General features: G+C 53.6%; 7 protein-coding genes across 7 annotated transcripts; 4 read left to right on the forward strand and 3 right to left on the reverse strand.

Moving 5' to 3' along the window:
- Positions 1 to 29: 29 nt before the first annotated feature.
- On the forward strand, positions 30 to 5,211 carry CAOG_00289 (ABC1 family protein). Its single transcript, XM_004365103.2, has 6 exons — positions 30 to 393; positions 577 to 2,326; positions 2,442 to 3,047; positions 3,166 to 3,378; positions 3,467 to 3,974; positions 4,111 to 5,211. The coding sequence occupies exons 1-6, from the start codon at positions 120 to 122 to the stop codon at positions 5,170 to 5,172; spliced, it is 4,413 nt and encodes a 1,470-aa protein (XP_004365160.1). The 5' UTR covers positions 30 to 119; the 3' UTR covers positions 5,173 to 5,211.
- Positions 5,212 to 5,265: 54 nt separating this feature from the next.
- CAOG_00290 (cell cycle checkpoint protein) lies at positions 5,266 to 7,142 on the forward strand. Its single transcript, XM_004365104.2, has 6 exons — positions 5,266 to 5,413; positions 5,573 to 5,665; positions 5,822 to 5,991; positions 6,119 to 6,230; positions 6,375 to 6,497; positions 6,646 to 7,142. Exons 1-6 carry the CDS (start codon positions 5,306 to 5,308, stop codon positions 6,988 to 6,990), a joined length of 951 nt encoding a protein of 316 aa, XP_004365161.1. The 5' UTR covers positions 5,266 to 5,305; the 3' UTR covers positions 6,991 to 7,142.
- A 5-nt stretch (positions 7,143 to 7,147) lies between these two features.
- On the forward strand, positions 7,148 to 9,289 carry CAOG_00291 (hypothetical protein). The gene is made up of 6 exons (XM_004365105.2): positions 7,148 to 7,372; positions 7,548 to 7,756; positions 7,854 to 7,958; positions 8,075 to 8,127; positions 8,234 to 8,804; positions 8,905 to 9,289. The coding sequence occupies exons 1-6, from the start codon at positions 7,188 to 7,190 to the stop codon at positions 9,177 to 9,179; spliced, it is 1,398 nt and encodes a 465-aa protein (XP_004365162.1). The 5' UTR covers positions 7,148 to 7,187; the 3' UTR covers positions 9,180 to 9,289.
- Positions 9,223 to 14,536, reverse strand: CAOG_00292 (hypothetical protein). The gene is made up of 5 exons (XM_004365106.2): positions 11,283 to 14,536; positions 11,002 to 11,163; positions 10,490 to 10,900; positions 10,241 to 10,400; positions 9,223 to 10,138 (listed from the first exon to the last, which is right to left on the reverse strand). The coding sequence occupies exons 1-5, from the start codon at positions 14,490 to 14,492 to the stop codon at positions 9,333 to 9,335; spliced, it is 4,749 nt and encodes a 1,582-aa protein (XP_004365163.1). The 5' UTR covers positions 14,493 to 14,536; the 3' UTR covers positions 9,223 to 9,332.
- A 1,221-nt stretch (positions 14,537 to 15,757) lies between these two features.
- CAOG_00293 (kelch repeat-containing protein) lies at positions 15,758 to 18,675 on the reverse strand (the record flags this gene model as incomplete). Its single annotated transcript, XM_004365107.2, has 11 exons — positions 15,758 to 15,978; positions 16,124 to 16,221; positions 16,312 to 16,366; positions 16,449 to 16,543; positions 16,627 to 16,684; positions 16,767 to 16,908; positions 16,969 to 17,144; positions 17,302 to 17,888; positions 17,987 to 18,102; positions 18,177 to 18,237; positions 18,569 to 18,675. 11 exons carry the CDS (start codon positions 18,673 to 18,675, stop codon positions 15,785 to 15,787), a joined length of 1,689 nt encoding a protein of 562 aa, XP_004365164.1. The 3' UTR covers positions 15,758 to 15,784.
- Positions 18,676 to 20,039: 1,364 nt separating this feature from the next.
- CAOG_00294 (ras family protein) lies at positions 20,040 to 21,740 on the forward strand. Its single transcript, XM_004365108.2, has 4 exons — positions 20,040 to 20,130; positions 20,376 to 20,424; positions 20,677 to 20,705; positions 20,816 to 21,740. The coding sequence occupies exons 1-4, from the start codon at positions 20,100 to 20,102 to the stop codon at positions 21,268 to 21,270; spliced, it is 564 nt and encodes a 187-aa protein (XP_004365165.1). The 5' UTR covers positions 20,040 to 20,099; the 3' UTR covers positions 21,271 to 21,740.
- Positions 21,702 to 24,694, reverse strand: CAOG_00295 (hypothetical protein). Its single transcript, XM_004365109.2, has 11 exons — positions 24,129 to 24,694; positions 23,990 to 24,032; positions 23,835 to 23,902; positions 23,555 to 23,736; positions 23,308 to 23,467; positions 22,934 to 23,170; positions 22,792 to 22,843; positions 22,519 to 22,643; positions 22,169 to 22,395; positions 21,996 to 22,041; positions 21,702 to 21,918 (listed from the first exon to the last, which is right to left on the reverse strand). The coding sequence occupies exons 1-11, from the start codon at positions 24,324 to 24,326 to the stop codon at positions 21,820 to 21,822; spliced, it is 1,437 nt and encodes a 478-aa protein (XP_004365166.2). The 5' UTR covers positions 24,327 to 24,694; the 3' UTR covers positions 21,702 to 21,819.
- Between the last annotated feature and the right edge of the window lie 245 nt (positions 24,695 to 24,939).

Raw genomic sequence — 24,939 nt, forward strand, 5'->3', positions numbered from 1 at the left:
GTCTCTCCATTTGGCTCAGTCTTGCTTTATTTGGCTTTTCTCAGACTTGGTCTTTATTGCACCTGAAATTCGAAAACTCGCTCCGCCCTCCCCCCCAAATAGCAATACAGAGCCATACAATGGCGATGGCTGGTCCTCGTGAAGCAGCGAACGCGTTCATTGCCGCGCTGAGCGACGCCGTGCAGAGCATTCGGTCGACCGATCCGAGCGCAGACGCAGCCCAGACACCCTCTTCATCATCGTCATCGCCATCCGCTACTCATAGCAGCAGCAGCAGGGATACTGCGATGCTGCGAGGCGTCTTCCAGTTCCGCGTCAGCAATCCCGACATGCAGTTTGTCGTTGATCTCGCTGCGACTCCGCCAGTCTGGCTGGGCACTGCATCCGCGCCAGGTAGTACAGAGAGCAACACACACACTCAATGCAGACACACACACACTTCAGCCAGGCACGGAGGGGTGCGCTTGTCGACAACCCTCAACCGGCTTGACCTGATCACGTCCCCCTCCATGCTGTCGTGCTGGTTGGACTCAAAGTCTCACTCCTATGTTGTGCTTGATTCTTGTGGGATTATAGATTGCACGCTGATATGCGCGATTGAGGACTTGCAAGCGATTGCGATGGGCCAAATGTCCATGCCGACCGCGGTTTTGCGACGTAAGATCAAGATTGAAGGCAACCGGAACAGCCTGCTGCAGCTCGCTCCAGTGTTCAAACGTGCTGCTGCTGCTCACCATGCAACATCAAGCAACAAGTCTGCGGCGCATGGAATTCACGCGAACGGGGTCATTGCCCAGCGCCTGGCCGAAATTGCCGCCACAAACTCAAACTCAAACTCGCCAGCGCCGTCGTCGTCAGCCGACAGCAGACTTGGCAGCTCAATCCAAGGAGCTCCGACGTATGAGATGCGTCTGACATCGCGCGCGCATTGGGCTCACGACATGTCCGCCACCGAGTGTCCTGCATGCTTGGTGCGGTTCTCTTTGATGGTGCGGCGCCACCACTGCCGCTTCTGTGGAATGGTCTTTTGCGCCACATGCACCGCCCATACCCTTGCAGATGCACGCGTGTGTTTGACTTGCTTTCCCGTGGCCATCGCTGCACGGCTCAGCGATCCCATCCCGTTCGGCATGCTCACAGCTGCCGAGAAACTGCGCTTGGCAGACATGTCGCGTTTGACTTCCCGAGCCGAAAGTATCGCCGAGACACCATCAGAGGACGACGAAAGCCCAGGCGACCTTGCCAATGGCGGTGGTGATGACTCGGACGATCTGTCGCCGGAACTCATCATCTACTCGCCTCCTCGCGATGCTCATCATCACCTCCGTCGTGCCAACTCAGACACGGTTGTCGAAGAATCCGTCCAGCTGCTTGGACAGATGCCCGGCTATCGCATTGTTGCTCCACCCAGTTCCAGAGCGGCAGGCGCCGAGTCCACTTCTACGGCTGCGGCGCTTGAGGAAGGCCTGCTGCGTCGCCGATTCAAACAGAGCGTCACGTCGGTGCAGGAACAGCAAGTGACTGCCATGGTCGGAGGCGCACCAGCATCCTTGCGGGCCTACCACGGTGTTCATCCCAGCGAGCTCGGTCAGTCACAAGCGCCGCCAAGTCCCATGACCGCCCGTTTCGCCTCCATGGAGGCCAAGTTGGATCGCTTGCAGTTCCAACTTGCAGCCCCAGCCAGTGCGTCCTTACCCGCACCGACTCGCCGACTGCCAAACCGCCGACAGCACTCTGCTGGCTCGTCTGCTGGCTCGCTGGCGCGTCTCCTTTTGGGCGTGTTGGCGATTGCACTGGCCCTGTTGGCACTTTTCTATCTCTTCATGCCCCGTTTGCTCGAAAAGCAGGCAGGATATGCACAGGACCGTATCACGCGGTTTGTTGCCCACATCGGCAGCACAACTCCAATCCGCGACACCCTAGCCCCACGTTTGCTTCCAGTCGTAGCCTGGCTGCAGAGCACGACCATCCAGACCATTTCTGTAGTTTTGGACGTCTATCACAACACGAGCCTCGTTCTGCTCGCCTTGGGAGCGGCCCCGCTCGCGCTGCTCTTGTTTGTTCTCTTCGTTCGATCCTCCAAAGGTCTATTTGCCCGTCGCGTTTCGGTATACTACACCGCCGTCGTGGTGATTTCCCATCTCAAGTTTGCACAATTGTACTCTTCCTACTTTCGGCTCAGCAAGGAGGAGGACGACCTTTACTGGCAAACGGTTCATTCCCGCAACGCTCGTCGTGTTTTCAACGCCATTGTGTCGCTCAAGGGCTTCTGGGTCAAAGTTGGCCAGTACATGAGTGCTCGCAGCGATGTGCTTCCCGACGCTTGGTGAGCGTGCTGTTGCGAATCGCATTTTTGTGCTCGATGGGCTGCTGACTTGTTTGCCCATGCGTGCGTGCTTTCTGATTTTTTTGTTTGTTGAACAATGCGTCGCTCATCACAGGATCACGGAACTCGTGCGCCTGCAAGACCAAATGCCGCCGCAGCCATTCTCGGACGTCGAGGCGACCATTCGCGAAGACTTTGGCCGGGAAGCGCACGAGCTGTTTGAAACAATCGAAAAGACTCCCATCGCAGCAGCATCGATTGCCCAGGTTCACCGAGCCACGCTGAAAAACGGCACGCCGGTGGTGGTGAAAGTGCAGCATCGCGACGTTGACCGCATTATGCGCCAAGACATGGTGAATCTGGAGGTGATCATGACGGGTGTGGCCTACCTCAACCCGGAGTTTGATTTTCGGCCGGTGGTTGTCGAGTGGGCGAAGGAAGCAGTCAAGGAGCTGGACTTTCATAACGAGGCCGAGAACATGGCCACGGTTGCGACCAATCTCCGCCTGGCTGATATTGACGTGATTATTCCAGACGTTGTTCCAGACTGCACGTCCGAGCGAGTTCTTGTGCAGACTTTTGTCGACGGATTCAAGGTGACCGACCTTGCGGAACTGGATCGTTGTGGAGTCGATCGACTGGCCCTTGTTCGCCGCATCTGCCAGGCGTACGCACACCAGGTGTATATTGACGGATTTTTCAACGCCGATCCCCATGCCGGGTAAGCAAGCATTTGCGCCTTGGGTATTTATTGTTTGTTTGTGTGGCTGGATTGGGTCAAACTATTCACGTTTCTGCTGCCTCTCATTCTTGATGGATCTGACTGGCGCGTCTGACAGGAACATTCTCGTGGACGTGCGCGATGGCAAAGCCACTCCGGTGTTGCTTGACTTTGGCCTCACCAAGAAGATCAACCAGCGCATGCGCCTGGCCTTCTCGCGGATGATTCATGCGGCAGCAGCAATGGATTACGGCGGGCTCTTGCTTGCATTTGAAGAAATGGGGCTCAAGCTCAACCGCGACGATCCAATGGAAGATATGAATGCGATTCGGTGAGAAAGAAGAAGCGCGAGAATGATTGCTTGGGGCGGGATAAAAACGTTGCCTGACCTTGTTGCTGCTGCTGCTGCTATTCTCCAGCTTTGTTCTGCGCGATACTTCTCCCTCCGCCGAGGCCCGTGACGAATTCAACAAGCACGTCAAGGCACAGATGGAGCAGTACAACCAACTTCCTCGATCCAAACGCAACCCAGTCGACTCATGGCCGGGAGAGCTGGTCTTCTTCTTCCGCGTGACGCAACTGCTTCGCGGATTGTGCAGCGCCGTGGACGTCAGGCTGCCCTATCTGAGCGTGATGACACCGTACGCGCGGCTGGCGCTGCTGGACAAGTTTCCACACTCGCAACACGCCCGACACGTCGTGTTTCCATCTCCAGTCCCGTCGTCGCTTGACACACGCGTGCGCCGACTCTTGCACGAGTTGCACCAGCGCGAAGAGTTTGTTGGCATCCAAGTTGCCGTTTTCCGGCAGGGCGTTCAAATTGTCGACGCGTGTGCAGGCACCCTGGGCACGGTTGATCCACGTCCAGTGCGGCCTGACTCGCTTTTCAACGTCTTTTCTGCCACCAAGCCTGTGGCTGCATTGGCGGTGAGTGTCTTGTGTTTGTTTTTCAGAATCAGTTTCTGGTTCCGATGTGCTTGCCTTGCTCAATTTCATTTCTTTTGCTTGTTTTTTTTTGTTTTGCTCTCTGTGTGTGCCTTTTTTTTGGGTCCATCAATAATAGGTGCACGTGTTGGCCAGCCGTGGGCTCATTCGCTACTCGGATCGCGTTTCGAAATATTGGCCAGAGTTTGCGCAGAATGGCAAGGGAGATTGCACTGTCGCCCAAGCGCTGTCGCATACGGCAGGCCTGCACGCCGCCGTTGGCGGGGGTACAACTCTTGACGAGTTGGTAGACTACGACAAGATGCTTGACAAGGTCGCCAAGGCCACCCCAGTGCACCCTCCAGGCAAAGAGGCGCACTACCACTACCTGTCCTTCGGATGGTTACTCGGCGGCATCGTGCAATCAAAGCTGACTGGAGGACGCAGTCTTTCCGATATTGTAAAGACCGAGATCGTCGAGCCGCTGGGCATCCAACACGAGGCTTTCATTGGGCTGCCGCTGGACGATCAGCCCGCGCTGATCGATCGCTGTGCCACGCTCATCAACAGCTTTGGCAAAGACGGCGGCGCACCGTCTGCCGAGGAAATCCAAGGCATGGTTCGAGCCATGCGTGCCGGGCAGACGGATCGTGCCACCGCGGCCGCCATTCCGAGCGCTTTCGCGGACGGCGACATTTCCCGCGTGGCTCGTGGCGGCGGATCTCCGCTGGACCCTTGCTTGTTCAACCTGGCACGGGTTCGAAAGGCTGCCATCCCTGCCGCGAACGGCCACTTCAGTGCTCGCGCCTTGGCCAAAATCTACGCTTCGTTGGCTTGCGGTGGAGCGATTCCCCAATCCACTGGCGCTGACCATCGTCCACACCGACTGCTCTCAGCCGACACGGTGTCTGATATGCGGACGCAAGTGGCCGTCGAGCGCAGCCCGTTCACCGGCGAAGCCATCCGCTACGGCCTGGGCGTGCGAATCTACGGTCTCGAAAACCCAGTCACCGGCTCGGTCGCGTACACTGCGTTTGGCCACTCTGGCATTGGCGGTTCCATTGCCCTTTGCGACGCCGACTCGCAAGTGTCGATTGCCATCACCGTCAACAAGCTGACCATGACGCGCGCATGCACGAACGAGATTGTGCAGTTTGTGTGTGAAGCGCTCGGCATTGGGCTTCCCGTTGGGTTTGAGTGAGCTGTCGAGTAGTTCATGTTTGTATGATTATAAGTCTACTTTTTTTCTTGTTCTGTTCGTTTATTTCAGCTCAGATTTCTCAGTCCTAAAATTATCAGATTTTCTCAAAGCGTCACTTTTTGCACTTTTTGCAATGCAGCAGCAGCAGCAAGACGACGCGCAGCCCGTGCCCGCGTTCGTCGCGCGCCTCGCCAACGCCCGCCGGATTTCCGTGATGCTCAAGTCCATTCTGCTTACTGATGTGCGCACTTGCATTGCGAAGGGGCAAGGGGGTTGGGGGGGATGGAAGCGAAGTTGCATGCCAGTTTGTTGTTTTCCCGCCAAAATCTCACCCTCTCTCTCGCTGCGTTTTCCACCCATTTTCTTCCTTCTCGCGCGGCTCAACGCTCTTGGAGTGTAGAAGAACGCAGTAGCCACTGTCTTCATTCTGCCAGGCGGGATCAAGTTTGTCGCCGAAGACGCCAAGAGCATGCAGGCCAACGCGTTTCTTCAAGTGAGTGTCTTGCATCGATCCGCTTCCTCCTCATGCAGAGATCAATGAGCAAAACACAGTCAGATTGGATATGCAGGATGTTTAGAGATTTGCAGCTGCTGGAAAGAGCAGGAACGGAACAACACCCACTCACTTCTTACTGGTTTGCTCATCCAGGCTGCAATCTTCTTGCAATACACTTGCCCTGCGGAGCTTCCGCCCTTCAAGATCCATCTGGAAAAGCTTCTAGATTGTCTCAACATTTTCTCAAGCGGAACGGCGCCGGCACCAGCACCAACCGCACTCAAATTGACGTATTGCGGACCAGGATCGGTGCTGAACTTGTTGTACGTTCATCGCCAAAACCGCGCGTACATTGGTGTTTGTGGTGATGGGGTACCGCTGCTTCAAAAACGAAGGCTGCTGTTGCTTTATGATGGCACTCATACCCACACGCGATTGCAAATCTCACAGATTGGAAGAAGGCGGTGTGTTTGCCGATTGCGATCTGCGCACGCTCGAGCCTGACGATATTCTGGACTTTGCCTTCAACAGCTTTGGCGTTCACAACAAGCTCATTGTGAAGGTACGAAGCAAGTTTGTTGATCCATGCGCAAGAGCATACGCAAGCAGTTTTTGCTGCTCGGGTTGCTCAACTTTTTCTTCCCCCCCCCTTCGCTCCCTCGATTCTTTTCCTCCCCTCTGGCAATCATCCTTGCCCTACGAGCAGTCAGAAGGCATGAAGGGCGCATTTGCCGAGCTGGATACCTCGAGCGAGTTTTTGGAAGTGGTCATGTCGCCCGATGAACCGTATTTGCGGCTTTCCACAACAGGCCAAGCTGGCCAAGTGAATGTACGTGTTACGTGTTGGCGTTGTGCACTCTGTGGCCAGCGCATCGTCTGGCAGTCAGTCGGCCGTCCTGTATGGTTGACTTGGCAATCTTTTTTTTTTTTTTTTCGCGCTTCTTCGGGCTTTTATTATTGCTTTCTCCCCTCTGCAGGTCGACTTCCCCTTTGACTCTTTCGTCATTGAAACGTTCGAGTGCTTCCGACCGCAGTGCAACCGGTACCGAATGTCTTTGATTGCCCCTTCCATCAAGGGTCTGGCAATCTCCACCAAGACGTCCATGCGCATGAATGCGCGCGGCTTTCTGTCCTTGCAGTTTATGATTTCCAACGAGGACAGCCAAGTCAGCTTTGTCGAGTATCTGTGCGCGCCAGAAGATGCGAACGAGGACAGCGAGCGCGACGAGGAGAGCGAGCTCAGCGGCACGGATTCGGCACACCTGCTCGATGGGCAGCCCTCGTACGCGCACCACGAAGTCTCTGCGCCCATGGAGCAGTAGCTTTTGTCCTGCGTCTGCTGTTGATACCTGCTGGGGAAACATGTACTTTACGAGCGGTTGCGATGTATTTATGTTAATATGAGCTGTACTTTAACGATTGTTTGCTTCCTTTCGAATCCTTTCGAATGTTTTTGCTCCTTGCCAAAAAACCGATCTACTAGAAAGTGTTGTTGCGTTGCAGTCACTCTTATTCTCAGATGAGTGCAGTTGAGGCTCCCGCAACAGCAGCAGCAGCACCTCCTCCTGGTGGCCCTGCACCGCCGCTCAAGCTCGTCATCCGGCGTCTGCCGCCACTTCTCGACGAGGCCGTCTTCCGCGAGAAGCATCTCGCCGGGTTTGAGGCGAGCATCAGCTACCTGTACCTCGTCCCCGGTCGCCTCAGGTAACAATGCAAAAGCCAAAGCCCCGCGCTCACTCGCTCACTCAATCCTCCAAAATGGACTTGTTTTTGCCATGCTGTTGCTGATCATGCATTTGCATCATGCCATTGTGATCTGTTGACGAGCGGATGGGTGCTTCACTCACTTGTCCTCTCTCTCTCTCTCTCTCGATCATAGTCTTGGCCCGAACGCGTTCGCAACCGTGTACATCACGCTCAAGACGCCCGAGGCCCTCGCTCAGCTCGCGCAGCAGATGAACGGACACGTCTTCCGTGACTCGCGCGGGACGACACACACGGCGATTGCCGAGCTCGCGCCGTTCCAGCGCACTCCAAACCCGAGTCGACGCCGCCGCCCAGACCCCAAAATGGGCACGCTTAGCACGGGTACACATTGGGGGGGGGGAGGCATAGACTGTTGCGTTATTATTATTGTTGTGCTCATATTGGTTCTGATTGTGGCGTTGATTTGGTTCTTTTGCAGACAAGGACTATCTCGCTTTTGTCGAGGCTTTGAACACACCCGCCGCTGCTCCCGCTTCAGCGGTTGCTTTGGCCCTCGAAATTAGCACACCTTCGCAAGCTGAAGGTAATGGGAAGGCGCGGGGGGTGGGGAATGGCGTTTAGTGTCTTATGATTCGGCCGAGGTGGTTTGCTCAATTCTGGTTTTCCAACTCAAACCCTCCACTCCCACACCCCAAACAGTTGCCGCAAAGCAGACCACACCGCTGATTGAGTTTATGCGCGACAAAGCACAGGTAAGAGACACCGCGAAGCAGCACCTTTTGGGCCGGAATTTTGTCTGCTCTTGTTTGCTGCATTTGACTTCTGACGGTCGTTGCTGATGCCACCCCTCAAAATCAGAAAAAGACACGCCTGGCGAAGGAGGCCAGAATGGCCAAAGAAGCAGAGCTGCTCAAGGAGCAGCACATGCGACAGGCCAAATTGAAGCAGACCGCTGCCGAGGCAGCCATTTCCAGAGCCGCCGCGAAAGCCGCCGCAAAAGCAGACAAGCGAGCATCAAGCAAAAAGGCCTCTGAAGAAGCCAAGGCTGTCCGGAAACTCGAGCGAGAGACACGCAAACTCGCGGTACGCGCGGCATCCAGCTCATCAGCTGCCTCTACCTCGGTTCCTGCGCCGACTGCAGCCAGTCCTGCTCCTGCCACGACTGCACAACCTGCAACTGCTGCTGCTGCTGCTGCTGCTGCTTCAGTCCCATCCGCAACCAATCCCGCACCGCCCGCCAAAAAGATTACCATCCTTGCCCGCAAACCACGAGAACCAGTTGCTGCTGCTGCTGCTGCTGCTTCTGCGACTGCTGCGAATTCTGCTGCACCCCCTGCTGCCACTCCTGTACCTGCCGCTGCGGCGCCATCAGCACCTGCAGTTGCTTCCGCGAGTGCGGCACCACCAGCCGCAGCACCCGCAGCTGCTAGTGAGTGTTTGGAGTCTAGTTCTCCTACAAGGCTGGAACTGTCGAACTGCTGTTGCTGGCCCGGACTCACTTTCTACTCTTATTGCACTTTACAACGTAGGTCCTAGCTCTGCTCAACCTCCTTCGCGAAATGCACGCCACAATGGGCCGCGCGGTGGCCGAGGCGCGCGGACTGCCACTGCCGCTGCCAATCCAGACGCGGCCGCCGCACAGCCTGGACATGAAGCAGCAGGCGCTGGGCGTTCCGACAGCTCCTCTCGCAGGGGTAGCAGAGGTGGTGGTGGAAGTGGTGGAAGAGGACGCGGTGATGGCGCTCCTCGCGGCCGAGGCCGTGGTCATTCTGCTCGACCCACGGATGGCTCACAGCCTTTGTAGCTCTTCGATGCTTGATGTCACTCGAATACGACAGAGGGATGGTTTTGGCTACTTTGGAGGATGCGAGTTTCTTTCAAACACATTAAAATTCAATACACCAGCACCCCGCCCCCAATCCATGTCATTCTTTTCAAATCAAACGCCAACACAGGCTCATGCAGTCTGCTCAACTTCAGCCACGGGTTCAGCCGGAATGTTGTCGACTGGGTCTTCCACGTGATGATTTGCCTCCGTTTCCGCCGCGGGTTCGTCAATGTGACCGGGATCGTGCGTGTGATCGCCCGCTTCTGCCACGTGGCCATTTTCCACAGGAAGCAGCTCGATATAATTGTGCGCAACAAAGCCTTCTTCGTTGTTCAAGAGACGGCGAACCCTCCACCAGTCGCGATTGCCCTGGTCGTCACAGTCCTGAATCAGCTCAAACAATTCGCCTTCGTCGTACGAAATGTTGTTGGCTACGTCGCTCTGGAAGGAATACATGGCGCGGTATTGGGCTCCAAGAACAACGGCTGTTTCGGTCGCAACGTACGCAGTTTCACTTGACGCTTCGAAAGCAGCGGCACCATCGTCGCCTGCAACGTAGGTGGTCTCTTCCGGGTGCTCAACTGGCACAACGTGCTCATCCTGTGCCTGCGACTGGGGTTCTACCGTATGATCGTTGGAAGGCTCCGCTTCGTCGTGAGTGGCGTGCGAAGGCGTTGTCGATGCAGCAGGATCAATCGACACGCTGTCAAACGACGAAATGCTTTCCATCGACGTGGCAGGTGCCATACGAGCTGGCTGTTTCTGCTGGAGCTGCGCAGAGCCTGTCGACAGTCCGATCGGAGTTGTTGGAGCGTCCGACAGCATGACGCTCTTTCGGTTGGCGCGAGAAATTGTGAGTTGCTCCTGAGACGGCTGCTCAATCAAGAAGCCATCAATGTTTTCAGGAGCGCTGGCGGCCATCTGCGAGAGCTCGTCTGCAGGGGTTCAAAGTGGCGAAGTGAGCAAAACAAAGTAGACAAAGAGAGAGAGAGAAGAGAAAGAAAAGTATAAAATTGAACAACGGGTGTTGGACGTACTTTGCAATCGACGAAGCTGGAAGCGCGATTTGGTGATTTGACCGTTGAGGATGCCAATCTTGCGTTTCAGCTCGGCATTGCTCTTGACGTCACTAAAGCCCGGTTGGGCATTGTACACGTCCAAGAGACTTTGCATCCCTGCACGCGCAGTCTCATCATCCTGGCCAAACAAACAGAAGGTGGGTAAATCAGCAATGAGACGCGAGCGCCCCAGGAGAGAATAAAATCATCAAAAGAACTGCTCCGTACCGCAATGGAGACCCAGGCTTCTTCGACGCCTTTGATCAGCTCTTGTCGGCGGAAAGCGCTCGGATCTGGAGTCAAGTCCATCATTGCACCGTTCTTGCGGAAGGCCATCTCAAACGTGCGCGTAAAGTACGCAGGAACTACGGGCAGCGCGAGCATGCGCTTGATACTGGGCGCTTGCCGCTCAAAGAAGCCACGAATGATTTCTTGATCTTGACGCAGCAACGAGGAGCTGTACATGGGCAAGAGTAGCTCCACAGTCTTTGAATAGTACTGGTCGTGGCTGCTGATCAGCGTGGAAATGACCGTGTGCAAAAGCGACTGTGCCAGCTTCCAAAAGCGTGGCAGCTCTTCCAGCAACTGATCATTCAGTGCCAGATAGGTATTCTTGGTAAAGTTGTGCGCGGTGACAATCTACATGCACAGAAAAACAGAACAAATGGAGACGCGTGAGCTCAACAGGGTACGCATCGTTCAACACGCCCTCGGACAGTCTACGACGCATTTTCACGCACCGATTCAGTGACCTCAATGTCTTTCATTGAGCGCATCTTGCTCGTCGAATTGTCAAAATCGAGCAGCTTGTGGTAGCGCTTCTGGATGAGCGATGCTGGGTTTTGGAAGTGTGACAGAAGAACCTCGAGAGGGGCAATAACGCGGCGTTGCAGCATTCGCAGCTGTCAGTGGAAAATAATGCAAGGGAAGGGCAACAAAATAAAACCAGCAACAAATCAAGGTCAGCATCAAACGGGGGATTGAGAACAGCAAGAAACGCCGAGTTGCTGCCGCCACGTACATAGAAATCGAGGGCTTCGCGGTCAATCATCAAGTGAGCATGCTGATACATGTTGATTTCCGCACGCTGAAAAGAATCCGTCCAGTAAAACTCCTTGATGTGCTGAGAAACGGTCGTTTGCGCGGTGGATGCATCCTTGCAGGCCTGCACGTGCGATTGGATGCAGCGAAGCAGGGACTGGACGGACTTTTGCAGCCGCTTGAATCGTTTCTCCTCAAGCACAAACTTCTCGTCGATGGTCTGGGACGCTTGGCCGGTAAACTGCAGAATGCCTTGCTTCATGCGGGTGGTCTTTTTGCTGATGGAATGCCAATTCAGACGCTCAATCTTGCCGCGGCCAGGATCGAACGCTGGGGCGAGCGTGGGACCGGCGACGGCGTCTTGCTCAGAGTCTTCAGTCTCAGCCGCCGCAGCCTTTCGCGGCGGGTTGTAGACGGTCTGGCGGCGATTGGGAGAAATGTACTTTTGAACCAAATCTTTGCGTCGCTTGAGTTCGTTGATGTCGGCTGCAATCTCTTTGGTGAGCGTCACTGCGCGTTGGATCGAGTCGGCATCAGGATGCGATGGCGAGGTCGCCTTGACCAGCTCGGTGAGCAGCAGTGGGTACTTGAGGATGCGTTGAATGGGCTTGATGAGCAGGCTGCTCAGATCGCACAGGCCGGTTGACTTGAGACGCAGCTGGTCGTGGCATTGCTTGAGCAGTTGGCCAGCGGGCGAGGTGGGATCCTGCTCGAGCGCAATGGTGAGAGCCGCGCTGTCATCGTGATTCCGACAAAAGATGCCGTACACGGACTTGAAGTCTTTGCCGACGTCCACAAAGCACTCGCCGATACGCATCTGGGTGGGATCGACAAGAGACTGCTGGACCTTCAGCATGCCCAGCAACCGCTCGTTGACATCAGCCACCTCCACGACGTTTCCAAAGAGCGTGTCCAGATCGATACCAGGCAGCTCGGCCTCACTCATTGGCAGGACGTAGCTCGTGTAAATCATGTTCAAGTCTGCAATGTAGCTCTCTTCTGTCGCCACCAGCTCTCGCAAAATCATTTCTCGCTTGTCAACGGGCGTTTTGGGTGACTCTGGAAGTGCGGCAGGCGTCGGATCCACCACAGCGACGATCGGGGCTGGGGTGGGCAGGCTAGCGGAGCGAGGGGGATTCGGTGCGCGAGCTGGAGCGCCATTTGTTTTGACAGTGGGCAACGAGCTTCGTATCGGCGACGGCTTGGCCGCGGTAACGACAGGGCGAGCAACAGCAGCTGGTGGGCGTGATGGAGCCGCCGCCGGCCTTCCAGGCGCAGAGGGAGGGGTGGCTGCGGCTGGCGCGGCTGGCGACGCAGCAGGTGCTGCAGTAGGAGGTGCTGTAGTAGTAGGAGGTGCTGCTGCTGCTGCGGCAGTGGGCGTCGTGGCATGCTCAAATGGCTTGGCATTGGGATCCATGGGAGCAGCTGACACGACTGTGATGACTGGTCGCGGTTTCTTTTTCTTGTCCGATGAGGAGCTGCTTGACCCGCTGCTAAACAGACCAAACACACCAGAGCTGGAGGCAGAAGGACTGGCGGCGGCCGGAGATGATACCACCGACGAGGGCTTGCGAACCACTGCTGCAGATGCCCTTGGCGTTGTTGCGGCAGCTCCGGGCGAGTTCGGGGCACCGTTTGTGCGCACAATCGACTGGCGGTTGGCAGCCGCACCTGCTGGACGCGCGACAGCGGCAGCAGCAGCCGGTCGTTGCTGTGCAGGAGTTGCAGACTGAGGGAGAGCGCGAGAAGGCGCACTTCGCGTTTTGGGTTTGGCGTCGGCACCGACCGCTCCACCAACCGCCTGCGAAGCCATAGAGGCAACGCGCCCCGGAAGTTTGGCAGGGTCGGGGTCAGACAGCGAAGCGACTGGCACAATGCCGACGCGACCGTTGAGCAAGCACTCAAACCAATTCTCGTCGATGCGGCACAAAACGGTCACCAGGTCGCTCTTGCGGACGGTGAGCTCGGCAGCATCCTCGGACTCAAAGTCCTCCAGGGCTGACGCAACTCCGAGCGCAGAGGTTAGCCGGTCTGACGTGTCGCTGGAGATGATGGATGCAGGGGCGGCCGGGGCGTGTGCATCGGACACTACCTCATTGTTGGTGGCGGGAGTCTTGAGCGGTTGGTCGACACTCTGGGGAGCAGTGGGTGTCGCGGGCTGACCAAGCTGCTCGACATAGGTGTTTGGGAAAATGCCAAGGCGTTGTGCAGGATCTTTGGCCAGGAAGCCCAAGAGCCAGTTCTCGTCCACCATACTGGTCACAACCAGCAGATCGCCCACTGCAAATGTGACTTCTGTGTCCAGCTCGGCGGTAAAGTCGTCGACAGCGCGATGCGTGGGAATGGCAGGGGCGGAGCGGGCAGGGACGAGAGCGGCGGCGGCGGCGGCGGCGGCGGCGGGTGCAGAAGCAGCAGGAGTCCCGTTCGGGGCGGGTGCTGCAGTGCTCGACGCTGGTGTCTTGGTGCTTGTACCATTGGTCACGACAACGGCCGAATCGGTTGCAGAAGACGACTCGGTTGTTGCAGCAGGCTGCTTGTTCAATGTCGCGGGTGCAGTCCGGCTGGTCGGAGACGCGCTGGTAATGGACGTGCGTGCTCCAGTGGCAGCGGGCTTTGTCGCAGCATTGACGGCTGGCTTCTGGCCCGTGCGTTGCGCGCTGCCGTTCGTCGTCTTGAGCGCTGGCTTGTTGACACTGTTGACAGCTGGTTTGGTGTTTGCCTTTGGGGCGGTCGCGCCCTGCGCTGCCGTCTTGGGCGACGGTGGAGTGACTGCACTGGCAGTTGATGGGGCTGCCGATGGAGCGGCGACCTTTGCAGGGGCAGGAGTGGCAGTAGCGGCAGGAGTGGCAGAAGGAGGATCAGAATCATTGCTGGTCGCAGTAGCGGCATCTCCAGCGTCCGACGCCGCCGCCGCCGCCGCCGTCGTTGAAGCAGCAGTCGCAGCAGCAGCATCATCATCGTTTGTCGCAGCAGTGGCAGCAGCGGACGGCAGCTCGAGATACGAGATGGGAAGAATACCAATTCGCCCAGCAAATTCAGCTTCCATCCAGTCGTCGTCCACTGCGCGGAGGGCGCGGACCTCGTCGCCCTGCGCTACGGTCAGCTCGTACTCACCCTCGGCCGTGAACGCGTGCCACACCACCATCGTCGCCGGCAGCGGTGGCAGCGTGGTCGGCGCGGGATCGGCCATTTTGTCTAGTGTGTTTTGATGTTTTTGATTTTGAGGAATCAAGCCAAAGAAACCAAAAAAAAAAAAAAAAAAAAAAAAAAGCAATGAGAGTTTTCATTGTTGTATGAGAATGCTAAAATCTCGATTCAAAACCAGATCTTCCTGTATTGCCATTCTACTTGTTCCATTCATCCAAGACTTGTTTTTTGTTTTTTTGTTTTTCAGCTTTGTTGTTTTTGACGAATCGTTTCTTGATTTGGGGGTTTCGAGGCCAAAGTCAGTCTCGCTTTGTTTTTGTAAGTTACTTGTTTTTTTTTTTTCTCGTTCTTCTTCTTTGTATTCTTCGCCTTCGCCTTCGCCTTCGCACTCGCACTCGCACTCGCTCTCTGCTCTCGAGTTGATGAAAACACACATATAGTCAAATAACTTTCGTTCTGCCGACTACTTAGTAGCATGACGAGTCTTTCACCCGTGTTTCTGATCTCTCTCTCTCTCTCTCTTTTCTTTCGCTTTTCAAGATCTCTTCTTTGTTTCTTTTTGCTTCTTGTTGTTCGCGCGCTTCTGTTTCTCTCACTTGTTCGACCCCATCTGATTGTAGATTTCAAACGGCATGCTTGTTGACAATCCTGCTCCAAAGTCGTGCTGCATCGCCACCGCGCTCGACGTGAAGTGAAGAGGTAAAAAAAAGCAAATGCTGAAAACCATGCGGTCGACCACATGGCTTTTTTTTTTTATTCTTCCTTTCCTTCCGCTTTCCTGCTGTTCCGCCCAGCTGATTGTATCAACCTACTTTACATTAGCTCTAGCTGAACTTGCTCATCAAATCAAGTACAATGTTGAGATCCAAAGTGTATGATGGGCTTGCAGATTTCATCCTTTCCTCATCCTTCTTTCTCTCTTTTTTCACTGTCCTTCCCGCTTCGCGAGACTTGTTTGACTCACCGTCATTCCTTTCGATTTACTATAGACGAATGATTCCATCCATTGCAAAGAGCAATCGCAACGAGCCTATCTCGAGTCGATCACTTGCGATGCAATCTGCTGGGTAAGCACTTCGCACCTCTCCTTTGTCTCCTTTCCATCTCTTTTTTGAAGGCAATTTCGGGGTTGCGTGGATGATAAACTAGTCAACTTGAATTTCTTCCTCTGACCAAGCCCATGGAGAAACAAAACACAGAGCTTTTTAAACCTGAGCACACCCAAAATGCCCTCTCTTCTTCTTCTCATCTCGTTTTTCTTCTACTACTCTTGCATCCCCTTGCTCTTTTCATGTTTGCTCACTTGATTCTTTGCAATTATTTTTTTTATTTCTTTCAACCTAGAGTGATGCGATCAGCGCGAAGAGTCACGACATCATTGTAAAAGCCGTCGTCGTTGTCGCCGCCGCCAAACACGCAAATTGTGTCTTCGTGAGCGTTGCCCGAGACTGCAGGTAAGAGGATCATGGCATGGCCTGCTCGAGGCTTGGAGAGTTCCGGGTTTGTGACTTTGTGCCAAGTCATTGTGGCTGTAGTAGTCAAAAAGTCAATAAAAACACAATCGAAACGAATCCAATGACCAACTCCACCATTCAACGGCAAAAAAGAAGCATGCATCAATAGTTCGCGTAAGAGTGAGAAATGGTGCGTGCGTGTGTGTTGTGAGGGGTTTACCGAGATCAAGAAGGAATGCGTCCCCCATCGGCAGGTTGCCGTCAAACCCTCCATAGATGAGCATGCGGTTGCCCGGCAAGAGAAGAGCGGCATGCCAGCTGTAATTCACATGTTGCGTCAAAACCACATTCAAGTGAGCTTTGCGGGTCGTTTACTCCATAAAGTACCGTTGACATTTCTCGTTTTACCTGCGAGCAGAAGGTCTTGCGCCATGCGTCGCGACCTTTGTAAACTCCATCATCACTGAAAGACACATGGGCGGAAACTGAGATGAGTGACGGCAACCACGCAATGCTGGCCAAGCATATTCTAGAATGATGCTCACCGGCGTCAAACGTGAACAGATCATCATAGCATTCAGGCGCATCCCATCCGCCAAAGATGAAGACGCGTTCGTCGTCTGCGACAACAGCAGAGTGTCTGGATGGGAGGGGGTGCATTCAGGCAAGCAGCAGGTAAGCACCCAAACGACCAAACGAAAAAGTTTTAGCCGCCAACCATACCCAGATCGGGGAGAGGGCACGTCGCCAAACACACTGGGCCGGTACCAATTTCTCAAATCTATCCAAACACGACCGAAGGGATGCTGACAGTGAGAAGCCCGAGGCAATTGCCGTGACGCATGTCACAAAAGTACGCATACCGAAATTAAATACATGCAGTTCGTTCTTGCAAACATCGGGAATACGATCCGACTGATGGCCATGGATTCCGCCAAAAACAAACATGTCCCCTCGAATGGTAAAGACAGAGTGGTAGGACGCACTTGGGCTCTGGCCAGTGAACTGTGTGTGATTTCAGTCAGTCACTCATTGGAGTAAACGCGCACAATCAAAAACCAGTACCTGCACAGTCGTCCAGGTATTGCTTGTAGTGTCAAGAGTGAACAGATCGTTAAACCAGCGCATTTTGCGCGATCCACCAAACGTGTAGATTTGGCCGTTGTGGGCGACGGATGAATGTCCCATTCGCAGAGCAGGTGCAGTTCCAGTCGTTTCGAGCTGGACCCATTTGCAACCGTCTGCAAATCAAAAGAGAGGGAGAGAGAGAGACAGACAGAGACAGAGAGCGAGTGTGAGCGACGGCCACGGGAAAACATCAGAACAGCTCGGCCTCAACCACAAACCAGCTGCGTCCACATTTACACGTCCTCCGCGTCCACATTCACAGGTTCGTACCTTCCAACATCCAGACAGTGTCCTTAACCATGTCCTGGTTGTTGCCTTGCCCGCCAAAGAGGACTGCGTTGCGGCTGGAGCCGCCAAGCAAGGTAAATGTCATGCCCCAGCGTGCACTCGGCGTGGGGAGGTCGCCCAATGCACTGCCAACGAGTGCAGTCGATTCGTGATCCATCCGGACGCGCTTGCTCCCTCCAGCGGGCGAAGCGTTTCCTCGGCCCTCACCGCCGGCTCCACTGGCTCCGCTGGCCTTCTTGTCTGGAGTGGAAGCAGCTCGCTTCCGACCACCTCCGGATTTCGTCGAGGGGGTGGCGGGCGCACTGGCTTTGGGTGGGGTGCACGGGGGCGCAGCTTCACTGGCAATCTCCCAAATGGATGCCGAAGCCGCGCCACTTTGAGTGCTGGCAGGCGTAGAAGGGGCCGAGCACTCAAGCGCCGACGAGTTCATGGAGGGCGGCGATGCTGCCAAATACGACGAAGACAGCATCTCGACTTTGACTGTGAGCTTGGCCAACCGTTGCTCGCTCGCCAACGCCTCGATGGCTGCGATTTCGCTTGCAGACCATTTCATCTCTGCCACCCACGATCTGTCAAATTGCACATACACATCCATCATACTGTCAGTGGCACGGAGGGACCGCTACCCTTTCTATCAACAGCAATGATTGAATTTGCTGGGACAAACCTTTGTTGATCGTTCAAAACGGCCACGCGCTGCTTGACTGTATCGCCGAATGCCAACGATACAACAAAGTCGGCATCACGACGTACTGCTAGCCAGTTTCCGATCCCAAAGACCACCTGTGATAGCAATTGGCCAGGTGAGCGAATTCGCATCAACAAGGATTGAGCAAGGGGTGCCATGTTGCGCCTACCAGTGTAGAATAGGCTTCTGGGGCAAAGTAGGATGCATACTGGGTTCCGGCATGAATGAATCTGTGCAAAGTAAAGGATTCGTGAAGCATTACAATGAGCTGTTCTTCCAGCTTGGGAAGCAGGCGAAAAAGAAAAAAAAAAGGCGCCAAAACGCAAAAGCCTTTCTTCCGTCGGGATTGCAGCTCCGCTTTGAGCAGCTACCCTTCAACCATCACAAGGCATTGTGCATTTTCCCCTTTCCGCTCTTGTTTTCGCTCTATCCACAGCACACAGCTCAAGGCGCGCAAGAGCCAAAGGGGGCAAAGCGATTTCAGGCCGCTCGTTTTCCCGCCATTTTTTTGTTACATCGCTCTTGCTTCTTTCTCCACGACAAAACCCCCTGAGTTCTTACCCCTGACTGTCATATGCGTCATCCGAGTTGAGGGGTGCCCGCGGTGTAAGTTTGATGGGTGCCGCGTCGGTGCCCAGCAGCGCGTAAATGTCCAGTTGTCCCGCCATTTGCCTTTGTGCTGACGTTCCAAGATAGAATGGCCTTCTTTTTGTTTTGGTTGTTTGTGTGTCAATCCCAATGATTTTGTGGACACTGGGATTGAGTTGATTGCTTGGGAAGGCTTTGAAACCGAGTTGGAAACGACTGAAATTCATACTGAGTTTGTACCCGGCCTTTCTACATAGTGTACTTACAACCCATGTTTTTTCAAACTGATGTGCTTTTGTGTTTAACAGTACAAGGTTCGCGCCGCTGTTATTGGCGCACGAAACTCCCGTCAACCATTTGCAGCCCAAGATTTGACATCAACATTTGGTCTCTTCCCTCCTCCCCTCCTATTTCAACGCATACAACACAAAATCCAGCATTGCAGCCACACGCAATGCAAACAAATTCAACAATCCAAAAAATGGATGGCAGTCCATTTTGTTGCTGTTCGTATTTTCGACATTGTATTTTGACTGTCGTTTTTTTTTTTTCTTGTTTTTTTTTTTCCTCTTTTTTTTCCACACGCCTTTTTTGAAGCGCTCGCCAGGTCCCCCTCCACTCCGCCACCCCACCAGCACACAGACCAATGGAGCACTGGACGAGCGTGATGAAGATGGCGGGCGTTCGGCTCAGATGGGGCGACCCAGGGACTCGATGGAAGACGAGAAACAAAAAGTCCCAACTGCAAACGCAAATGCAAAAAAAGCCAACAAAAAAAAAAAAAAAAAATAGGGCTTCAAATTGGGCCGCTCGTTCGACCAAACGGTGCATCCTGCGTGTCGGTGGCCCTGCCGCCCAGCATCTGGCGTCCAACGGTGGTCGCACACATCCCCCTCGACCTCCGCTGCAAGATGGCGGCCGCACCGACCTCGTCTCTGTCGCTTTTCGCATCCCTTCTCTCGCTTTGCTTCATCTCATCGATTTTTTTCTTTTTTTTTCAATCAATTGAATTGGGGCTTCAAAAAAAAAAAAAAAAAGAATCCGCCCAAAATAACTCGAGGTTTGCCCATTTTTGCATTGTTGGTATTTTGGCTTCTCGTGTAGGAAAAGCTGACCGAGCGTGACCGAGGTGTCCTTGCCTTGGATGGGGGAGGTGGGGCTGCAGGCGCGATCGAAGGGCAGAGGGAGGGGAGGGGCTCCAAATGCGAGGAGGCGAAGCGTTTTTTTTATTCCTGTTATTTCAAGATCTCGATTTTTTTTTTTTTTTTTTTTTTTTGCTGCAAGAGTATCGTTTTCAGCCCCTCCTTTTTATTTATATTTCTGGCCTGTTTTAGTGAGCTTTTCGTATTGCATCTTCTTGTTTGCCCCATTCTTTTGTGCTTACGGTGCCATCACCCACTCCAACTTTTGTCTCCGCCATTTCAAAATCAAAACTGCTTTTCCAGATTTTCTGCTTCCCTCGTCGGTCTCCAAGTTCCATCTCAATCGTTTCAAGCATCAAGCCATGACTGAGTACAAGCTCGTTGTTGTTGGCGGTACGTCTCTTTGCAACTCTGGTTCCTCAGCGCCATCGTCATGGAATTGCATTTTTCAAAAAAAAAAAAAAAAAACCCTTGTTGTGGTTTTTTTCACAACTATTTGTATTTTTTTATTGTATTTTTTTATTTTACTTTTTTTTTTTTGGAAACAACAACCGCGTCCCCATCGTTGACATGTGCTGCTTGCAACGTGAACTGACTCCCTTGTTCCCTTGTTTTGGTCTGTTTCTTGTTCGCTCCAGGCGGCGGTGTCGGCAAGTCCGCCTTGACCATCCAGCTCATCCAAAACCAGTACGTCCTTCACCGCTCATCCCCCAAATCTAGAGAGGACCTCTTCACCTCAACACGCAAGAAACACAATTGAGCGGAATCAACGTTCGCTCTCCAGCTACCGCGGCGGGAAAAATCACGGGGCTGGGGCGGGGCGGGAGGAGGCAGGCGTGGGTGGGGTTGTGGTTGGTCGAGGTTTGCGGTTGCTCGCTCGCTTTCTCTCACTCCCAAACACTTGTCCCTCTTCCGCCTTTTGACTGCATTCCGAAACAGCTTCGTGGACGAGTATGATCCCACCATTGGTAAACCCTTGTTCGCTTTGTGCTTTTTTTTTTTCTCTTCTTCTCTGTCTCTCTGTCGCTCTTTTGACTGTTTTGGGGTGCTAACGTTGTTTTTGTTTTACGGTACACAGAGGACTCGTACCGCAAGCAGGTCGTCATCGACGATGAGACGTGCCTACTCGACATTCTCGATACCGCCGGCCAGGAGGAATACAGCGCCATGCGCGACCAATACATGCGAACTGGCGAGGGCTTCCTGTGCGTGTACGCCATCACTTCGCGACCATCGTTTGAGGAAATCCATCCTTTCAGGGAGCAAATTTTGCGAGTTAAGGATGCCGACGAAGTGCCCATGATTCTTGTTGCCAACAAGTGCGATCTTGAGAGCGATCGTCAAGTGTCGCACACGGAAGGCCAGGCAACAGCCAAGCAATTTGGCATTCCCTTCATGGAGACTTCTGCAAAGACCCGAACGCGTGTCGAGGACGCCTTCTACACTCTTGTTCGTGAAATTCGCCGCTTCAAGAAGCGCAACGCTAGCAGCGACACTCCCAAGAAGAAGAAGGCCAAGTGCCTCCTTTTGTAAACGAGGTTTTTTTTTTCTTTGTTTTTTTTGGAGCACGAGACACATTTGAGCACGAAAACAACCCCAAGTGCTCAGAGCGCCGTGTCCGTGCAGTCACTTTCGTACATTCCTCGACAATAATCGAGCGATTGTGTGTTTATTCTTTGTTTTTTTTTGTTTTTATCATCCGTCCTTCTTGGCAAACTGCTTTTTTCCTTCCCCACCTTCGTTTCTACGCTTGTTCAGACGGGAAAAGGAAAAGCCAACGTACTTGCTACTTTGTTGTTTGCTTTCTCCTTTCCGATGAAAGCGAGAATGTCTACCGTTTCGCATCCGTGCATCTTGTTGTTCTAGTTGTTGAATTTCGCTTTTTTTTTTCTTTTTGGTTTTTGTTGTTGTTGTTTTTTCTACTTCTTCCTTGTTGGCATTGATGCCAAAGGGTTGATGTTGTTGTTATTTCTTTCGAATCCGAACATCGATTGTTTGAACTATGACTGCCCGTGCATGATAGAATTACGATGAAGAAACGAGGAGAAGAAAAAATGAGAGCTGGAAATTATGAAACACAGGTCAAGTCCGTTTGGGCATTCGCATGTACTCGAGCGCGGAAACCACCCACTGGGCAATATTCAAGTACTGAGACGCCGTGGACAGGTAGAACGGATGACCCTGGTGGAGCAAAGCGCAAAAAGGGGGTTAGATGACAGCACACCAGGATTCGATGCGAGGGGAATGGCGTTCCATACCTGTAGTAATAGTGGTGTTGGCCTTTGGTCTTGCTGCTTTACGAGACTGCGAGAGGAGAGGGAGAGAGGGAGAGAGGGAGAGAGGGAGAGGGAGAAAAACACCAACAAACAAAAGCGAAAAGTCAGTTTCTCCTCCTCCGACCTTTCTGGTGACTCCTGGTTAAAGTGCTTACCAGCAGCGAACAAAATCGATCAGTTCTGGCGAGAAAGCATCGTCCGACAGACGCGGGACTGGCTCTTCTACAATAGAATACAGCAGCTCGAACGTGTTGAGCTGTCGGGCCGTGTTGCTCGTGTCTTGCGGGTAAGGAAAGCGACCAGTGGCCATCTCAACAATCGAAATGCCCAGCGACCAGACATCCGAGCGGACAGTATACGGAGCACCTCGGATGCGCTCGGGCTGCGTTCGTCCAACCAAATGAATAACAACCACGAACAGAAAAAAAAAAAAAAAAACAGATCATAGTCACAATCAATTACACAACTTGTTCACGCACATCTAATGCCCAAATCACATCCTTACCGCCATGTACGCGTTCGTTCCAACAAAGGTCTGTGCCATCGAATTTTCCAGTTTGCCGCTGACACCAAAATCGCAGAGCTTGATTTCACCACGCGTGTTGAGGAGAATATTTGACGGCTTGACATCTGAAAAGGCAGCAGGCCGGATGTCGACACATGTGCGGTGGCACGGACAGCAAACAACAAGAACCAAAAACAAACAACAAAAAAAGACAAAAAAAAATAAAACAGTGAGCTTCTCGCCTACTCAATGATCCAAATCGAAATAAAGTACCTCGATGCAAAATCTTGAACTGGTTGTGCAGATACACGAGGCCGTTCACAACCTATGGCAACGTCGCGTCGCGCAACATCAGGGTCAGCATTCATTCCACTGAGGAGCACGCAGCGCAACCGCCTCCAAGCAAAGCCCTTACGGAAACAATGACACGGCCCAGCACTGGCTCTGGAATGGTTCCAATCGCCTTGTACATGGACTCGAGAGAGCCGCCGTCCATGTACTCCATGCACATGCAAATGCAATGGTCTCGAAAGTACGCTCCGTAGAACGTGATAATGTCTGGAGACTCGCACTTGTGCAGCACGTCCAATTCGGTGATAATCTGCTTTGCGCTAGCTTGTTGGACTTGCAGGTTCGGGTCCAGCGGGATGATCTAGCGGACATCAACAAACACATTCGGATTGAGAAGTTGGACCGCCGATGGCAAACGTTTCGTGTCCACCCCCCCCCCGAGCATCATCCTGTTGTGGTGATCGAATGCAGCCCCCAAACACTGGCCACCAGACTTACCTTCAATGCTAGAATAGACCCTGTGGGCTCGTGCAATACTTTCTGAACAGTGCCACTTGCACCATGACCAAGAGTTGCCAGGGGTTGCAGTTCTTCATGAATGACTCGGACACGACTAAAGCGTTCTACAGTATCCGCGTCAACTGGTGGCACCATTGAGCTGCTGAGGCAAGGATGAAGGTGAGGAAATGGGGTTTAGAAAGTGGGGCGAGATCACATGCTCATGACTGACAGACTCTGTACGTACTGTGAAGCTGGCATGTTTTCATTGCCGGCCTGCAGGTGCCCTGATGGTTGTGCGGCTGCCATGTCAGAAACATCCACTTTGAGACTGAGCAAATTGTTCTTGTTGCGCCTTGACGTGGAATTGAGTTGAACGTGAAGCGTGACTGGCGCTGCGGTGGCCGGATTGCTTTGCAGGTAAAAGTACTGCCAAAGAGCAGTCAGTTTCACCGTCCCACAGGCACAGTTGCGGCGGCAGCAGCGTCCTCATCTCAAATTCTCAACATTCAACATTCTGGATTTACCATTGTCATCATTTCTTCTAAATCGCTGTCGTTCTTGACCGCGATTCGCTCGCCTTCTTCGTCAACATCTAATCAAAGTGACAAGTACGCGCAGCTGTGAGACACCACAATGTTTCGAGAGCAGTTGATTCTCTGAGATTGGCTGTTCGACTAACACTCAAAAGTAAGCGGCTGCCCAAATTCTTCCATCAGCATGTTCTGTCGACCAGTTAAAAAAAGCAAACAAACACATCAGAGACATTCAACCATGCAAGAAGAGACCGCAGTGTTAGCAGTGTTGGTGCTCTGCCTTACCAAGAATTGGGTAAACGAGGTGAACAACGGCAGCCCGATCAGCCGTGCCGAGCCGTTTGGTAGCACACAGTTCAATGTGATGAGTGCGCTTTCGGTCGAGATGCCCCGGAAGCTCACTGGAGCACTGCCTGCTGCTCGAACCGCAAGCGCGGCCAGGTCGAGCGAATTGGAGCCCGAGCCCGTCGCTGCCATGCCCATCGTCCCGGGTCCCAGCACGAACTGCTGCTGCTGCTGATGATGAGCCTGTTGCTGCTGCTGTTGCTGTAGTAGTAGCTGTTGTTGTTGTTGTTGCTGCTGCTGGGATTGGGACTCGTCCGCAGCCCAGTTGCCGTACAAGCCATTCACGCTCGCCCCATACACTCCGCTGCTCCCGTCCATGGCAATGTAGGCAGGATGGCTCGCGTCGTCGCCTGCAACGAGGCCACCGGTGCCCATTCCGCCCGCTTGGTTGGCTGCGGCTTCAGCCAGCGCCTTGGCCAAATCCATGCTATTGATGTCCATTCTAGCAGAGATTTGGACGAGTTCTTCCGCAATTGGGATCTGTTGAGATGCAGGGTAGGGTCAAAATTCAAGAGTGAGGCTGTGTGCGATAGTGTGCAGTATCTGGTGCATTTTGCGCAATCGGTGTGTGAATGCGTCGATGATTGACAGATTGGTGCGCGATCGTTCGGTTTTTGGTTTGGAATTGTAAAATATCCAGTGCACATCAGTTTGTCCGTGCGAGAGATCCTCGATCAAGCGAGAACACTGCAGCCTCACTTCTAGACACGTCGTCAGCGTTGGCCAGCTCGATTGACCATCCATGTTGAAG

This window comes from Capsaspora owczarzaki (genome assembly GCF_000151315.2).
Source record: "Capsaspora owczarzaki ATCC 30864 unplaced genomic scaffold supercont2.1, whole genome shotgun sequence".
NCBI lineage: Eukaryota > Filasterea > Ministeriida > Capsasporidae > Capsaspora > Capsaspora owczarzaki.

Bases quoted from the DNA above. Each gene is read 5' to 3' on its own strand.
- CAOG_00290 (XM_004365104.2), top strand. From the start codon at position 5,306: ATGCAGCAGCAGCAGCAAGACGACGCGCAGCCCGTGCCCGCGTTCGTC. The intron at 6,231-6,374 runs GTACGAAGCAAG...CCCTACGAGCAG, and splicing joins ACAACAAGCTCATTGTGAAG to TCAGAAGGCATGAAGGGCGC. The intron at 6,498-6,645 runs GTACGTGTTACG...TCCCCTCTGCAG, and splicing joins GCCAAGCTGGCCAAGTGAAT to GTCGACTTCCCCTTTGACTC.
- CAOG_00292 (XM_004365106.2), bottom strand. From the start codon at position 14,492: ATGGCCGATCCCGCGCCGACCACGCTGCCACCGCTGCCGGCGACGATG. The intron at 10,401-10,489 runs GTACGGAGCAGT...TTGTTTGGCCAG, and splicing joins AAGCCTGGGTCTCCATTGCG to GATGATGAGACTGCGCGTGC. The intron at 10,139-10,240 runs GTACGTCCAACA...GAACCCCTGCAG, and splicing joins CCAGCTTCGTCGATTGCAAA to ACGAGCTCTCGCAGATGGCC.
- CAOG_00294 (XM_004365108.2), top strand. From the start codon at position 20,100: ATGACTGAGTACAAGCTCGTTGTTGTTGGCG. The intron at 20,131-20,375 runs GTACGTCTCTTT...TGTTCGCTCCAG, and splicing joins CAAGCTCGTTGTTGTTGGCG to GCGGCGGTGTCGGCAAGTCC. The intron at 20,425-20,676 runs GTACGTCCTTCA...ATTCCGAAACAG, and splicing joins ATCCAGCTCATCCAAAACCA to CTTCGTGGACGAGTATGATC.
- CAOG_00295 (XM_004365109.2), bottom strand. From the start codon at position 24,326: ATGGGCATGGCAGCGACGGGCTCGGGCTCCAATTCGCTCGACCTGGCC. The intron at 23,171-23,307 runs GTAAGTCTGGTG...GATGTCCGCTAG, and splicing joins GGTCTATTCTAGCATTGAAG to ATCATCCCGCTGGACCCGAA. The intron at 22,042-22,168 runs GTAAGCACTTTA...CTCCTCTCGCAG, and splicing joins ATCGATTTTGTTCGCTGCTG to TCTCGTAAAGCAGCAAGACC.
- CAOG_00289 (XM_004365103.2), top strand. From the start codon at position 120: ATGGCGATGGCTGGTCCTCGTGAAGCAGCGAACGCGTTCATTGCCGCG. The intron at 394-576 runs GTAGTACAGAGA...GTGGGATTATAG, and splicing joins GGGCACTGCATCCGCGCCAG to ATTGCACGCTGATATGCGCG. The intron at 2,327-2,441 runs GTGAGCGTGCTG...CGCTCATCACAG, and splicing joins GATGTGCTTCCCGACGCTTG to GATCACGGAACTCGTGCGCC.
- CAOG_00291 (XM_004365105.2), top strand. From the start codon at position 7,188: ATGAGTGCAGTTGAGGCTCCCGCAACAGCAGCAGCAGCACCTCCTCCT. The intron at 7,959-8,074 runs GTAATGGGAAGG...CACCCCAAACAG, and splicing joins CACACCTTCGCAAGCTGAAG to TTGCCGCAAAGCAGACCACA. The intron at 8,128-8,233 runs GTAAGAGACACC...CCTCAAAATCAG, and splicing joins TTATGCGCGACAAAGCACAG to AAAAAGACACGCCTGGCGAA.